The sequence below is a fragment of the Phaenicophaeus curvirostris genome, chromosome 15, assembly GCF_032191515.1.
Source record: "Phaenicophaeus curvirostris isolate KB17595 chromosome 15, BPBGC_Pcur_1.0, whole genome shotgun sequence".
In the NCBI taxonomy this organism is placed as follows: domain Eukaryota; kingdom Metazoa; phylum Chordata; class Aves; order Cuculiformes; family Cuculidae; genus Phaenicophaeus; species Phaenicophaeus curvirostris.
This window is the reverse complement of record NC_091406.1, coordinates 19,428,925-19,445,356: the sequence shown is the minus strand read 5'-3', so window position 1 is coordinate 19,445,356 and position 16,432 is coordinate 19,428,925. Positions and strand designations below refer to the sequence as shown.

The following is a 16,432-nucleotide window of genomic DNA, read 5'->3' as shown; positions in this document are numbered from 1 at the left end:
CTATGATGTGTTCTCCCTGCATACACAAGCCACAGGTCTGCAATCTTCCTGCAAAGCCTGATCTTGCTTCCAGAGATGATAGAATTTATTTCCCACCTTGAGCTCCATGAGATTCCTGTAGGGCCCAGATGGACTTCTGCCCCTCTTGACTGGATTTTGCCACAGTGGCGTTGCCTGTTCGTTGGCTGTAAGTGTAGAGTTGTGAAAACATGTTAGTTGTCTTTGTGTGGAGAGTGAGGAAGCACCAGGAATTGCTTCAAAGGATTTTGTATGAAAGTAGCATGGAGATGAACTTGGAAACAGGCCATTGAGTTTCCTCTTGTCGTTGTTGTTTTGAATAGAGAGGCTTCTTTCTTAATGGTAGTGGAAAGCTGTCCCACTATGATTTTCTGGGTTTGTGTTACAGCATTTGCTTTCTCCCTTTGGCCCTTTCTCTTTCTACTTTGTGAACTGTGTTTGAGCATTGTCTTGCCAATTCCTCTTAAGAAGGACTGTAACCCCATGTATAGTAAGAAAATGTTTGACTGGCAGAGAGTATTTGGAAACCCTCTCACAGTGTTGTGCTGCAGTTATGAACTGTACTGTTGTAATCTGGGACGGCTTTGTGTGTAAAAGTGAAATAAAGAGAACACGTGAATGCCTTGTGTGGAGACAGTAGTCTGTGGGGATGTTCATTCTGGGAAAGCTCTGTCAATATTTTTCAAAAACCTTTTTCCTTCTATTGTCCCTTGGCTGAATTAAGGTTGAGCCTGGGCATTTCTTCAGTTTGGAGACACATTTGGTAGAGCATTCAGGAAAGTTGTGGGAACAGGGATTTGTTGTCAGGCCTCTGTGGCTCATCCGAGCACTGAGCTTCTGGCTGTAACAGGGCTAAGTTAGATCCAGGTCAGGGGGACCTGGTCCCTCCTCGAACAGTGGTGTTGGGTGTGCAAAGGCCCTGGAAATCAGTAAGGTTGAGGAGTGAAATTTCCAACTTTTCTGACCCCTCTGGTTGTGGATGTTAACTGTTTGTTTTTTTCAACACCAAATGTTTTGATGCTAAATGTTTTGAGGTGTGGATATCACAAAGACAACAGACATCTTCCTTTTGCGTCATCAGGTGGTGGGCATTTGGTGGGTGAAAACTGTAGCCAGGAGGAGGCTTTGCTGTCAGGAAATGCAGAGGACTGGAGCTGTGCCTTCTGCAAGGCCCCCGTAAGAAGATAAGTCCTGAGCCTGGTCTGATGAAGTGATTCTGAGCAGAAGACCACTGTACATGGAGAACTGAGTGATCTACTATCCAATTAATGTGGAAAGGCACAGGCCTTTGCTGTGCTGTGTTGTGCTCCAAAATCCCTGGTCAGCAGGAGAAACTCAGCCAGCAGCTCACTGGAACCATGGAACCTGCAGGCAGCACCCACTTGCTGCTAGAGAGAAAGCCACATGTGAACAAGAGCTCTACCTACAAACTTCTTTTAATGTGACAGCCAAAGTGAGGAGTAGAATCACTTTCTTGCATGGAAGTCTTAAAATGGCTTGAATGACTGAAACGGGGTCAATCTTTCTTTTCTTTGACGGGGGTCTGCATGGCTGCTGTGCATGGCTGGAGCCCTGCCTGAAGTGTCTGCCCAGGGTTCTCCTCATCTACAGGGACAGAGCATTATCTCTGGAGATCTCTGATAGCATGAGCGACAATGAAGAAGGTGTGATTGACATCTGAAACAGTGTCTGTGTCTCTCTCAGTCTCACTGAGACCCCGAGGAACCAGCACCTCTTGGTCTAACTCAGCTGTTCTGGGATCATTTGATCTCGATCATCCAGGTGTCTGATGCAGTTCCTAACCAGACGATTTATTATGGTTTTTACCATGTGAGAGGGGAAATGTTGTCTCCTGTATTGGAGGACCTCAACACACTGCCGGACTTTCCTGACGTGCTCATCAGAGGTGCCGTCCAGGAAGCAATGTGGTGGGTAGGACTTGTGTGAGAGGGTGGTCTGTTTGAGAGCAGCTGGACCAGTGGTGAGGGGCAACCCTCACCAAAATGTACGGACCCAAAGAACTCCAAAATCACACATCTGGCCATTTCCAACATACAAAACATATAGTTACTACATTTAAAAGCCATCCAAATACAACATACAATGATTTCTATTCACACATCTTCTTAATACTTCTTTGAGGATCACCTCTGAGTAGCAAAACCATAATGGACCCCTTGCTCTCCCACCTCCCCTCGGTTTCCCCATGGTGGTGCCTCCCAGATCCACTCCTGAACCACTATTATCCACTATAATCATCACAGATCAAGGACAATGTCTTCTACCTCGCCTTCTGACCGTTATTGTTTGTGTAACTGGGGGTTTAATTTGTGACCTCTCCTCTTTGATTCCTTGCATTTTATGTTAATCGCTGTGTCCGTGAATCCTTCCCCAAGTGCAGGACTTCGGGTTTGATCTCCTAGAGCAGCAGTGTCATTCTCGAGTGGTGTTGAGCGAAGGTGATGGGGAAGCATTTTTTAGGGAACCTTTCCCCTCTAGCATCAGGTCTCATATCCCATAGAGGGTCTTCTCGGACCCGCCCGACTCGCTAAGGGTCCTGGGCTGATGAACAAGCGGAGAAAAGGAGGAACAAGCCCTCAAAGTGTCCCGTGGAACTGGCAGATCTTGCACTGCCCACTCAGAGGAAAACCCCGAGCTGCGGATGAGGAGCTGGCGTTTAGGAGCCGGGCAGTGCTGCCCAGAGCGGCGCTCTGTCTGCGGGGAGGGAGCTGCTTCCTAGCAAAGAGAGAGCGTTCCCACTGCGCCTTTTGGCTCCGGTGGGCACGGGGAGCGCAGCCTCCAGCAGCAAAGGCCGGGCTGGCGGCTCTGCCGCGGCTGAGCAGCAGAGGAAATATTCCCCCGTGCGACGCTGGGTGGGGGTGTTGGCCGCGAACTGGCGGGTTCCTGTGCCCGCCCCGGCTTTGCAGGCACCGGCGGAGAGAAAGAGCCGCGGGAGCCGCTCGGGAAGGGCGGCGGCACACGGAGTCGGGGAGCTCGGGGGCTTTCAGGCCCCTCAGCCCGGGATTGCTGACCAAATCCGCCTCGGACGCCGCTGGACGATGCTGGGAACGACGGAGGACGGGGAATGGCTTTTGTGGCGAGTGCGAGCGAGTGGGAGACGGAGCGGAGAGCGGCAGAGGCGAGTGATCTTGTTGCTTGTGTGCGTTTGCGTGTGTCAGAGCGGGGCCGAACCCCTCCGCTATTCCCTGGCGGAGGAGATGGAGAGGGAGTCGTTTGTGGGCAATATTGCAGAGGACCTGGGGCTTTCTCCGAGCCAGCTGGCGGCTCGCAAGGCGCGCGTTGTGTCCGAGGGGAACGAGCGGCTTTTCCACCTCAATCGAAACACGGGAGCGCTGACGGCAAAGGAGTCTCTGGACCGAGAGGAGATGTGTCCGCAGAGCGATACCTGCACCGTCTTCTTTAAGATATTCTTTGAAAATCCCTTGGAGCTCATCCGAGGGGAGTTGGAGGTTCTTGACGTGAACGACAACTCCCCCGTCTTCCCGGAGAAGGAGGTGGTTATAGAGATTGTGGAAACAACACCTCCTGGGTCCCGTTTCCCTTTGCAAAGCGCCAGGGACAAGGACGTGGGCCAGAACGGTTTGCAGAACTACAGCCTCGAGTCTAATTCGCATTTTTCCCTCGATATCGGAAAAAGGATAGGTGGAGCAAATTACGCGGAGCTTGTCCTAGAACAGCAACTGGATCGTGAAGACAAGCCGCAACTGAATTTACTCCTCTCTGCTAGCGATGGGGGCTCACCACCAAGGTCGGGCACAGTCCAGGTGCGGATCGTGGTCCTAGACGCCAATGACAACATCCCGGTTTTCAGTCGGGAGGTCTACGAGGTGCAACTGGCCGAGAACAGCCCCCCGGGGCAGCTGGTGGTCAGAGTCGCGGCCGCGGATTCCGACGAAGGGTCCTACGGGAAAGTGCGATACAGATTCACCCAGATATCGGAGAGGTCCCGGCAGCTCTTCCAGCTGAACCCTGACACCGGCGAGATCCGGGTGGCGGGAAACGTCGACTTCGAGGAAGGGAAGCATCACGAGTTGGCGGTGAGAGCCACCGACGGCGGGGGTCTGTCTGCGCACTGCAAAGTGCAGGTGGAGGTGCTGGACGTGAACGACAACGCCCCGGAGATAACGCTCACCTCCCAGTCGGTCTCCATTCCCGAGGACGCGCCGCCCCGCACCGTGGTGGCCCTGTTGAGCGTGCGGGACCGCGACTCCGGCGACAACGGCAGGACGGAGTGCTTCATCGACGGGGACTCGCCCTTCATGCTGACGGGCGGCGGGGATGAGTATTACGAGCTGAGGACGACGGCGGCGCTGGACAGGGAGCGGGCGGCAGAGTATAACGTGACGGTGAGAGCCGCGGACCGGGGCAGGAGGCGGCTGAGCTCCCGGGCGAGCCTGCGGGTGCAGGTGTCGGACGTGAACGACAACGCGCCCGAGTTCACGCAGGCGGTTTACACGGCGTCGGTGTCGGAGAACGAGGGCCCCATGGTCCGCATCGGCAGCGTGAGCGCCACGGACGCCGACGCGGGAGCGAACGGGCGCGTGAGATACGCGCTGGTGCGGCAGGAGGGCGCGGAGCAGCCCGCGGTGTCGGTGAACGCCGAGAGCGGCGCCGTTTTCCTGCTGCGGCCGCTGGACTACGAGCAGGTGCGCGCCTTGGAGGTGGCGGTGCGCGCTGCCGACGGCGGCTCGCCGCCGCTGAGCGCCCAGGCGGTGCTGCGCGTGGTGGTGCGCGACGAGAACGACAACGCGCCCGTGGTGCTGCACCCGCCCGCCGAGAGCAGCGGCGCGGCGGCGGGCGAGCTGGTGCCGCGCTCGGCCGAGGCGGGGTACCTGGTGGCCAAGGTGGTGGCGGTGGACGCGGACGCGGGGCAGAACGCGTGGCTGTCGTACGAGCTGTGGAAGGCGACGGAGCCGGGGCTGTTCCGCGTGGGGCCGCACAGCGGCGAGGTGCGCACGGCGCGGGCCGTGGCGGAGCGGGACGCGCCCCGGCACAGGCTCGTCGTGCTGGTGCGAGACCGCGGGCGGCCGCCGCGCTCCGCCACCGCCACCCTCGGCATCGCCCTGGTCGGCGGCTTCTCCGACGCCCATCTGCGGGGCGCCGAGGAGGCGCCGGCCGCCGAGCCCGAGGGGCCGCTCACCCTCTCCCTCACCGTCTGCCTGGCCTGCGTGTCCGCCCTCTTCCTGGCCACGGCGGGGGCCGCCGTGGCGGCCAAGGTGCGGCGGGCCCGGCGCAGCGCGGCCGAGAGCTTGCCCGCCTTCCCGCAGTCCGCCCCGCCGAGCAGCGCGGGCTCCCTGCCCCGCAGCTCCGTCTACGACGTCTGCTTCGCCGCCGGCAGCCTCGACGGCGACTTGCGCTTCCTCGGGCCCCTCCTGCCCTGCTTCCCCGCCGGGCTGCCCCCCGGCCCGGCCGAGCAGCGGAGCTCGCTCTGCTCCACGGAGGCGGCCAACCTCGGCGACGACGGCGACCGGGCTGCAGAGGTGAGGGACCTGCCCGGGCCGGGGCGAGGCGGGGAGCGGGGAGGGAGCAGCGCGGGGGGCTCGGGGTGTCGCTCACGTGGGGAGTCTCGTTGTTGTGGCTCTGTGGGTGGAGGAGCCCCAGGGTCGGGAGGAGAGGGCGGAGAGGGTCTGAGAGCTGCTGGTGTGGGCGTCCCAGGAGGATCTGTTAAGGCTCAGCTGCTCCCCAAGTACTGACTTATGGGGGTCTTGGGCATCCAGCTCTGAGGGTTTCCCTTAGATCAAGTGTATCAGCGCAAAGGAGGAGGGCAGCTGCACCTCGACCAGGTTCTCAAAACCATCGAGGTTAAGGAAGAGAGGGGACTAACGTCCCCACCTCCTGGTTCACCCTCCTCTGTCTCTGGAAAGAGAACAGTAACATTCTCCGTACAGCGGTGTCCGACGGGTCCTTTCAGTCCCTCGCTGATGCCTGATTAACTTCACGGCCAAATGACAACCCGCGCTCTCCGTTCTTGCAGGACAGAGCTCCCATCTCCGCAGACACTGCTCGCAGACGTGCGGAAGCAGCTTGCACTGCAAAGAGGGGGAAAGAGCTCCATGGCAATTCTGATCCAAACCCTTGGCTCCCCACTCAGTAAACGAGAGGAAAGGCGAGAGTGTCTGTCGTCCCTGGCCAGCGTCCTCCCAGGGAAAACACCGAAAAAAGGACCAGGGAAGAACAAGGTTTCTCTGTGAGAGAGCAAACCCATTCTCCTCTTCCGCATTGTTTTATTTATATAAGTGTTGTGTAATTGTGACATGGACGGAGGGCGAGGACTGTGTTGCATGTTGATAAATTCGAGACTCCGTGCATGACTGTGAGAGCGTTCGAAATATTAAGGGAAATCCTGAAACCTGGAAGCATATCTTCAAGATAGCTTTTTCCTACATCACCTTTTCTGTATTTATGTTTCTTCTGAGAGCGTTCTGTAATCGTGTCTCCAGTCTCTGCACTCCGTTAAAACCGATTTAATTAGAAAGGACTGACACTGGCACTCTGCGCACATTTGACCAAGAGTTCGCTGGTTCTGAGCAATGTATTCGTTTTCTCTTATAAGGAAAAGTGCAAGGTAGCATTTCGGCCTTGTTGAGTATGAAGTAGTAGAGAATTGAAAGTGCTGTTTGTGGTTTTACAGTGAAACAGGCTTTTACACTCAGCTTGAGGCACTGTAGAGGACAGGGTGTAGCGTAGCTTTCTGTTTTCTTCTCCCTTACTTAATCGATAATGAGCTGTGAAGTGTATGTGATATTTCCTGTCGCTCGCACATTTAAACAATCAAATGCCTGATATAAAAGAACGCAATAAAAAAATCCTTGCAATTCCCTCGGGTTTGTGGAAGATCACTAGTCCAAGCAGAATTTCGAGAATCAACCCGTGCATTTTGGAGTTGATATGATGCAGGGAAAATCAGAGCGACTTAGAAGCAGGACATTCTTAGAAGGCGGAGCAAGGTGAATGGCGATTTTCTGTGGGAAGTAGAGGACCGAGAGATGCTGCTCAAAGCGCCTTCGACCGGTCTCGCTGGAATCGGAGGAAACAATTTCAATCGATTCCTGTAGAAAGTTACTTATTCCTATGAGACCCTTTTTGTTCATCCAATGCAATGATTGTACCACCTTCTAGTTTACAAAGATTTTGTTTGAACCTCTTCAAGGTGGTGCCTTTAATGTCCCATCGCTGAATGTCCTTAGACCTCTCGCTCTCCTCTTCTACCTCCATTTCCCCACAACTGCATCTCCAAGTACTCTCTTGTGTCCTCCCTTGAATGAAAATGATCTGTTTTTATTCACCCCACAACAGGCTTTGCCTATTCCTAGACTCCCTGTCAAAGGGCTCGTAAACAATTTAATCTTTCTACTGAGTCACTTTCTGATAATGTGGGATGATCTCTTTGGGCCCATTCGCGTTTACAAAGTTTCAGGAAGAACATCTTGCAGTTGAAACTTGAATGGTGACTTTAATGTCCCATCGCTGCATGTCCTTAGATCCCTGGGCTTTGCTGCTGACTCCGTTAGCTCCTGCTGGTCGGTGTTTGTGTATCTGGGGCTCTAATTAGTAACTTCGCTGTGTGTTTTCCTGCCTATCATCTCTCACTGCCTGGCCGCGCTCCCCACACCCTCCACCTCTCCATCAATATAGGATAAACTTCCCCCACGGAACTGCTTTACAAATTTGGGGCTTGAACCTCTTGCAGGTGACATTTGAATGGTGCCTTTAATGTCCCATCGCTGCGTGTCCTTAGATCCCTGGGCTTTGCTGCTGTCTCCGTTAGCTCCGGACCGTTAGCGTTTGCGTATCCGGGGCTCTAATTAGTGACCTCCCTGTGTGCTTCGCTGCCTTTTATCTCCCAGCCCTGCGGCGCCGCCTCCTCCCCCCGGGGCAGGAGCTCAGCCCGGTCGCTGAGCACAAAGCCCTCTGGAGCCCTTGCAAGGCCGCCGGGTGCGGCGAGCGGAGCGCGGAGCGTGTGTCTCGGCGAGAGGGAAGCGCGGTGGCGGTGGCGGGAGGCGCAGTCCCGCCGCGGCCCGCAGGGGGGAGCTCCCGGCCAAGGCGGCGCCGAGCGGCTGCGGGCGGGGAGGCGCCCGAGCCCGGCCCGGCCCTGCCCAGCGCAGCGCAGCCGGGCGGCGGCGAGCGGCGGCGAGCGGGGCCCCGGGCCAGCCGCTGCCGGGCCGCCAGCCGCACTCGGCCCCAGGGAGCCCGCCCGCCCTCGCCGCCGCCCTCGCCGCCGCCCTCGCCGCTGCCGGGCGCCGCTCGCCGCCGAGGACCGCGCGCCCGAGCCGCCCGCCGGAGCCCGCCCGCCGCCCCGCCATGGCGATCGCAAGGCAAGTGCTTTGTCTCTCTGCTCTCCTCTCGCTGCCGCACGCTCGCTCCCAGCCCCTGCGCTACTCCGTAGCCGAGGAGGCGCCGAGCGGCTCGCTCGTAGCCGACGTGGCCGAGGACGCGGGGCTGGCCCCGGCGCAGCTCTCGGCTCGCCGCGCCCGCCTGGCCTCGGAGGACGGCCGGCAGCGCTTGCGCTTGGACCGCGCCACCGGCCGCCTCGTCGTGGCCGAGAGGCTCGACCGGGAGGAGCTGTGCGCCCAGGCGCCCGCCTGCACGCTGCCCTTGGAGCTGCTGCTGGCCGACCCGCTGCAGTTCTTCCGCATCGAGGTGGCCGTGCGGGACGTCAACGACCACTCGCCCCGCTTCCCGGACGAGCAGATCACGCTTAGGATCCCTGAGACCAGCAACCCCGGCTCGCGTTTCCCTCTAATGGGGGCACGAGACCTGGATATTGGCAGCAACAGTATTCAGGGTTACAGCATCTCTCCCGAGAACGAGTACTTTAGTGTCTCCTTTGGGAGTCGGAATGACGACGATCAATATGTGGAATTGGTTTTGGAAAAGCCTCTAGACAGGGAGGAGCAGGCAGAGATGAGTTTCAGTCTCATTGCTATGGACGGGGGCTCTCCCCCGAGGAGTGGGACCACCGAAATCCGCATTGTCATACTAGATGCAAATGACAACGCTCCCGTCTTCACACAGGAGCTGTATGTCGGTCAGGTTTTGGAAAATGCCCCTGAGGGCACGGTGGTTCTGAGCGTGGTGGCAACTGATCTGGATGCAAGTTCTAATGGTGAAATTTTCTACCAGTTCCGCCAAGAGGTTGGCCAGAGTGAAACACTGTTTGTTATTGATGCCAAGAGCGGTGAAATTAAACTCAGAAAGCCTCTGGACTTTGAGACAGCACAGAAACACGAGCTCAGAGTGCAGGCTACAGATGGTGGGGGCCTCTCAGCAATCTGCAAGGTATTGGTGGAGGTGCTGGATGTGAATGACAATGCACCAGAGCTGGTGGTGAGTTCCTTCAGCAGCCCCCTCCCTGAGAACGCATTACCTGGGACAGTGGTTGCCTTCTTCACTGTCAGGGACCGTGATGCTGGAGCCAACGGAAAGATCATCTGTGCCCTCGAGGGCCAGCTGTCATTCTCCCTGCGGCCAGCCTATAAGAATTACTATGAGCTGGTGACTGTGAGCTCACTGGACCGGGAGGAAATGGCACGGTACATTGTAACTGTCACAGCAGCAGACGCGGGTTCACCTTCTCTCACCACCACCCAGACCTTCACGGTGGACATCTCTGATGTCAACGACAATGCACCTGTCTTCAACCAGACATCATATACCATGTATGTGCGTGAGAATAATATTCCCACCATGCTGGTTGGAACCATCCATGCCGCAGATGCTGACGTAGGACCCAACGCCAAGGTGACCTATTCCCTGGCACCAGCTCAACGCACAGAGCAGCCACCCTGTTCCTGCATTTCTGTGAACTCTGAGAATGGGCACGTATTTGTGCTGCGGCCTCTGGACTATGAGCAGCTGAAGCAGATTGAGGTCTTGGTGATTGCCTCTGATGCAGGATCTCCTCCCCTCAGGGCCAACGTCACTGTCCGCGTTGTTGTGGTGGATGAGAATGACAATGCCCCACTGGTGCTGCATCCAGCCCAGGACAGCAGCCCAGCATCCAGCGAGCTGGTGCCCATGTCAGCTGAGGCGGGGTACCTGGTCACCAAAGTGGTGGCTGTTGATGCCGACTCTGGGCAGAACTCATGGCTCTCATACCACCTGCTGAAGGCCACTGACCCCGGTCTGTTTGTGGTGGGTGCCCATAGTGGGGAGGTGCATCTGAGGAGGCCAGTGACGGAGAGAGACACCGTGAAGCAGAAGCTCATCATCCTGGTGCGGGACAACGGGCGACCACCACTGTCGGCCACAGCAGCACTGAGTGCACTCCTACTCAATGACTTCTCAGATGTCCAACTACCACACAGCAGCCTGGACATGGAGGATGAAGAAGACTCTCTGACATTCTATTTAATCATTTCCCTGGTCTTTGTCTCATTGCTCTTCCTCGTGTCCATGGTAACCTTCATCGCTTGCAAAGTGTGCAAGAGAAAGGAGCTGAAGGATGGGCATGTTCTTTATGCTGCCAGCAACTTTCCGAGCAGCCTGGCTGATGCAGCCTCTGCAGGGACCCTGCCCCATCCCTATTGCTATGAGATCAACCTCACAACGGGTTCGGGCAACAGCGAGTTCAAGTTCCTGAAGCCCATCCTGCCCAGTCTGCCACCACAGCACTGTGCCCTGGGCGGGGACACTGATGGTGAACAGGATTTTCCCCATGGTCCTCTCACCACTGAGGATGTGCTACCAGAGAACATAGGGATGTTCTCTGGGGAAGAGTTCAATAGTCTTTCCTTTAACTAGGATGGAGTCAGCACAGCCAGAGGCTTCGAGCCTTGTGATAGGAAATGGTCCAGGCTATAACTTGTGGCAATGGCTTCCCTAGAGTTAATCTGCCTTTACATTTAGCATCATTTTTCCTGCCCTGAAGTTGCCGAAACCAGAAGAAAAGTTGTCTCTTCCTCCAAAACACCAGAAAAAGCCCCAAAATAAACTTAAGTCTCCTTTATTATGATGATATAATTGTTCAACTCTATTAAAGGCATCTTAGATGCTTTCAGAGTGGGTTTCATTCCTTTGCTACCACCGTAGTTCTTCTATCACTTGCTGTTGGCCAAGTTCATGGATCTCTTTCTGTGCCGTAATGTAATGGCAAGGTGTTGTGTTACAAGGTGATGCATGCATGGAGCTGTTTCTGCTCTGGGTTCTCAATGCCTCTGTCTGAGATGCATGGACTCTGTGTATTTTGCCTTCTGGTGTCTCTGTCTTTCTGTCCAGCCATAGTGTGACTGCACACGCCTCACAAAGGCTGCTGAGGGAGGCAGGAGGGTGCTCCCATGGACACATTGCCATGCACAGGATTCCAGCTCTGCAGGCAAGAGTGAGATGTCAAGCCTCTAAGTAATGCTGTCTCATCTCATGTAGTGAAGAGCAGTAAAGTGCATGAGATCTTCCTTTGACCCATAAGAGGGGTGTGCGTGGGCTGCTTCCTTGGGATTGCCCTGGAAATACCTAGCATGGCATTGTAGGTATGGAACAGAATGGTAAAGCTAAAGTCCTTATATGCTTCTACAGGACATTCCTTTCAGACCTTTCACCAGCTTCACTGCTGTCCTCTGAAAGCAGATCTGATCTGTTTTCCTGGATTTGTGTTATAGCATTTGCATTTTTGTTTTGCCCTTTCTCCTTCTAATTTGTGAACTGTGTTTGACCGCTGTATTGCTGATTCCTTTGAAGAAGGACTGTCACCCCTCTCTAATAATGGATAGTTTAGCTGACATGAAATGCTTAGAAGCCCTCCCACTGTTTTGTGCTGCAGTTATAATTTTCACCATTGTAAACCAGGTTATTGTTGTGTGCAAAAGTGAAATAAAGAGAACACCTGAATGCCTGTATGGAGACTGGGGTCTTGGTAGAGGTGTTCCTTCTGGGAAAGCTCTGTGAATGTTTTTCAAAGGCTGAGCAGCGTTTTCTCCTGTTGTCCCTTGGCTGATGTAAGGTTGATTGGGTCCATTTCTTCTATTTGGAGACATGCCTGAGAGAGCATTGAGGGAACCTGTGTGGAGCAATGATTTGTTGTCAAGCCTCTTTGGGTCTTCAGGGCACTGAGCTTCTGGCTGTGACAGGGTCCCATTAGATCCAGGTCAGGGGAACCATGTCCCTCCCCAACAGAAGCCCTGGGTGTGCAAAGGGCTCTGCATAGCCATGACCTTTTGGAGTGACATTCCCAACTTTCCTGACTGCTCTGTTTTGTATTGGCACTGGTGAGGTTTTGGAGCACAAATTGTTTGTGGTGCTTAAGGCGTAGGAGTTTCAGAAGATGGATGGCACAAAAGGAGCATAGTTGTTCCTTTGGGGCAGTATTTGGGAGAGTGTCAGGATGTGGGTATTTGGTGATGAAAAACTGCTACCAGGAAGAGGGAAATGAGAGGACTACAGCCATCCCTTCTGCCAAGGGTCTGAGAAAACCGTTTAGTCCTGAGGGCAGGCTGCTGTAGTGAAGACCATTGTACAGTGAATAGTAAATAGTTTATTGTCCATTTAACCTGTGTATATTCATAGAATCATTTAGGTTGGAAAAGATCCTAGAAAGCAAAGATTCCAATCGTTAACCTAACATGACCAATTCCACCACTACATATGTCCTTACGTCCACCCAGGGCCATGTCCAGGGACGGTGCCTCAGCCACTTCCCTGGGCAGCCTGTGCCAATGCTTGACAGCCCTTTTGGTGTTGCAAAATCCTTTGCAGAAGGGTTAACTCAACTCACTGTAACCGTGGAGCCTGCAGGCAGCACCGACTTGCTGCTGCTGGTGAGAAAGTCACCTAAGAGCAAGAAATCTGCATGTGAATGTCGTTTACTGTGACACTAGAAAATGTTTATTTGCAGGAAGGTCCTAAAAGGGCTTGAATGACTGAAGTGGGGACACTGTTTCTTTTCTATGACCATGATCTGTATGGCTGTAGTCCTGCCTGGAGCAATTCTACTCATCATTCTTGGTATTTAAAGGGATTAAATAGGGATTTCCTTGGAAATACATCAGCAGTAACGGTGTTGAGATGGAAGAGGTTGGAATGGAATAGAATAGAGTGGAATACTTTAGTTGTAAGGGATCTACAAGGATCATCTTAGTCCAACTTCCTGAACACTTCAGGGCTGACCAAATGTTAAAAAATATTACGAATGGCGTTGTTCAAAAGATGAAACTGGCACTCTGGCGTTAACTATTCCAAGGACCAGTCAATTGGGAATGAACTCTATTCCCTTTATGAGGGCTGAAGGTTTGCCAGCCCAGCTGAGGTGCATTTTCACCAATTCATGCAGCATGGGTAATAAGAAGGAAGAGTTGGAAGCTGTCGTAGGGCAAGGAGACTACGGTGTTGTTGCCATCATGGAAGCGTGGTGGTATGACTCGTATAACTGGAGTGCAGCTGTGCTGGGGTATAAACTCTTCATGTGGGACAGGAAGGGTAGGAGAGGAGGTGGGGTAGCCCTCTATGTTAGAGAGTGCTTTGATACGCTCGAGGTCGAGTATGGTGATGACAAGATCTAGTGCCTGTGTGTTAAAATCAGAGAAGCCCACAAGAAGGTAGATATTGTGTTGGGAGTCTGTTACAGACCACCCAGCCAAGAAGAAGCAGCTGATGAGCTCTTCTATAAACAACTGGGGTTAATCTCTAGATCGCTGCCTCTTGTCCTCGTGGGAGACTTCAGTCTTCCAGATATCTGCTGGAAGTACAATACAGCAGAAAGGAAGCAGTCTAGGAGGTTTCTGGAGTGTGTGGAAGGTAACTTCCTCACACAACTGGTGAGTGAACCGACAAGGGAAGGTGCCCTCCTGGACCTGCTGTTCATAAACAGAGAAGGCCTTGTGGGGGATGTGCCTGGGTCAAAGCGATCACGAGATGGTAGGGTTTTCAGTTCTAGGTGAGATGAGGAGGGGGATTAGCAGGACAGTCTCATTAAACTTCCAAAGGGTAGACTTCAGACTGTTCAGAAGGCTGGTTGGCAAAGTCCCATGGGAGACAGTCCTTAAGGGCAAGGGAGCCCATGAAGGCTGGGCGCTCTTCCAAAAGGAAATCCTAGAAACTCAGGAGAAAGCCACCTCCGTGTTCCAGAAAAAGAGTCAGCCGGGGGAAAGAAACAGCTTGGTTGAGTAGGGAGATCTTGAGAGATACCAAAAAGAACAGAAATGTCTCTGAGCTTTGGAAGAAGGGACAGGCATCTTGGGTGGACTACAGGAAGGAAGTGAGATCACGCAGGAAAAAAATCAAGAGGGCTAAGGCCCACCTAGAAATCAGATTGGACAAGTCTGTGAAAGATAATAAAAAATCTTTCTATAAATATATTAACAATAAAAGGAAGACTAGAGAGAATATACAATCTCTATTGGATGCAGAAGGAATAACAATGACAGTGGATGAGGACAAGGCTGAGGTACTTCTTTGCCTCAGTCTTTAATAGTAAGGGAAGTTGTTCCCTCTGTGTACAAACCCAGGAGTTAGAGGATCAGAACAAAGCTCCCATGATCCAAGAGGAGGTGGTTAGAGCCTTGCTTGCCCAGCTAGACACGCACAAGTCTATGGGGTCAGATGGGATCCACCCAAGGGTATTGAAGGAGCTGGCAGATGTGCTGGCCGAAACCCTTTCCATCATCTTCCAGCAGTCCTGGAAGACTGGGGAAGTTCCACTGGACTGGAGGCTGGCTGATGTTGTGCCCATCTACAAGAAGGGTCACAGGGAGGATCCAGGGAACTACAGGCCTGTCAGTCTGACCTCAGTGCCATGGAAAGTCATGGAACAGGTGATCTTGAGTGCTATCATGAAGCACATGCAAGAGAACCGGGTGATGAGGCCCAGTCAACATGGGTTCACAAAAGGCAGGTCTTGCCAAACTAACCTGATCGCCTTCTATGATAAAGTGACTCGACTACTGGACAAGAAAGGCTGTGGATGTATCTTCCTGGACTTCAGTAAAGCCTTTGACACAGTTTCTCACAGCATTCTGCTTTGGAAACTGTCACCTCTGGCCTGGACAGGCAAAAAGTCTCCTGGAAAACTGGTTGGAGGTCCGGGCCCAGAGAGTGGTGGGAAATGGAGTTAACTCCAGCTGGAGGCCAGTTACAAGTGGTGTCCCCAGGGCTCGGTGCTGGGTCCAGCCCTGTTCAATGTCTTTATCAATGACCTGGATGAAGGCATTGAGTGCTCCTTTAGCAAGTTTGCGGATGCCACTAAGCTGGGTGGAAGTGTTGATCTGCTGGAGGGTAGGGAGGCTCCAAAGGGATCTGAACAGGCTGGACCGCTGGGCAGAGTCGAATGGCATGAGGTTTAACAAGGCCAAATGCCGGGTCCTGCACTTGGGGCACAACAACCCTGTGCAGCTCCAGACAAGGAAAAATCTGGCTGGAAACTGCCTGGAGGAGAAGGACCTGGGGGTCTTGGTTGACAGCGACTGGACATGAGCCAGCAGTGGCCCAGGTGGCCAAGAAGGCCAATGGCATCTTGGCTTGGATCAGAAACAGCAACACGAGCAGGTCCAGGGAGGTTCTTCTCCCTCTGTACTCAGCACTGGTGAGACCGCTCCTCGAATCCTGTGTTCAGTTCTGGGCCCCTCACCAGAAGAAGCATGTTGAGGCTCTGGAGTGAGTCCAGAGAAGAGCCACAAAGCTGGTGAAGGGGCTGGAGAACAGGCCTTATGAGGAGCGGCTGAGAGAGCTGGGGTTGTTTAGCCTGGAGAAGAGGAGGCTAAGGGGAGACCTCATTGCTCTCTACAACTACCTAAAGGGAGGTTGTAGAAAGGAGGGAGCTGGGCTCTTCTCCCAAGTGACAGGGGCCAGGACAAGAGTGAATGGCCTCAAGTTCTGTCAGGGGAGGTTTACGCTGGATGTTAGGAAAAAATTTGTCCCAGAAAGGGTCATTGGGCGCTGGAACAGGCTGCCCAGGGAGGTGGTTGAGTCACCTTCCCTGGAGGTGTTTAATGCATGGATGGATGAGGTGCTGAGGGGCATGATTTAGTGTTTGATAGGAATGGTTGGACTCGATGACCCAGTGGGTCTTTTCCAACCTAGTGATCCTATGATTCTATGAAATGGCTCTGAAATACCTGCAGGTGTGGGGCATCAACTCTGTGATCTTCCTACAAAGCCTGACCTTGTTTCCAGAGGTGACACAATTCATTTCTCCCCTTGAAGTCCATGAGGAGTTCCCTTTTGGGCTCACCTGGTCTTCTCTGCTTGCTTGACTTTTGACACAGTGACATTGCATGCTTGTAGACTTTAAGTGTAGAGAGCTGTGAAAGCACATTCATTGTTGTCACATCCCGACGGAGACAGAGTAGGACTCAGAACTGCACTTAAACAGTTAGCTTATTACCTGTAATGTTACAATTCTAAATCATGACTATAAGCTTAATTCTTGACCAATATTAATATCCTCTAAGGGTTTGTGAGGGAC

At 53.7% G+C, this 16,432-nt stretch overlaps 2 protein-coding genes across 2 annotated transcripts in view; both read left to right on the top strand.

The window, feature by feature from the left end:
* Positions 1–16,432, top strand: part of LOC138727006 (protocadherin beta-15-like) — a 52,424-nt gene that overhangs the window by 26,669 nt on the left and 9,323 nt on the right. The gene's annotated exons all lie outside the window — the stretch shown is intronic.
* On the top strand, positions 8,341–10,782 carry LOC138727213 (protocadherin beta-15-like). Its single transcript, XM_069869502.1, has one exon. The coding sequence runs from the start codon at positions 8,341–8,343 to the stop codon at positions 10,780–10,782; it is 2,442 nt and encodes an 813-aa protein (XP_069725603.1).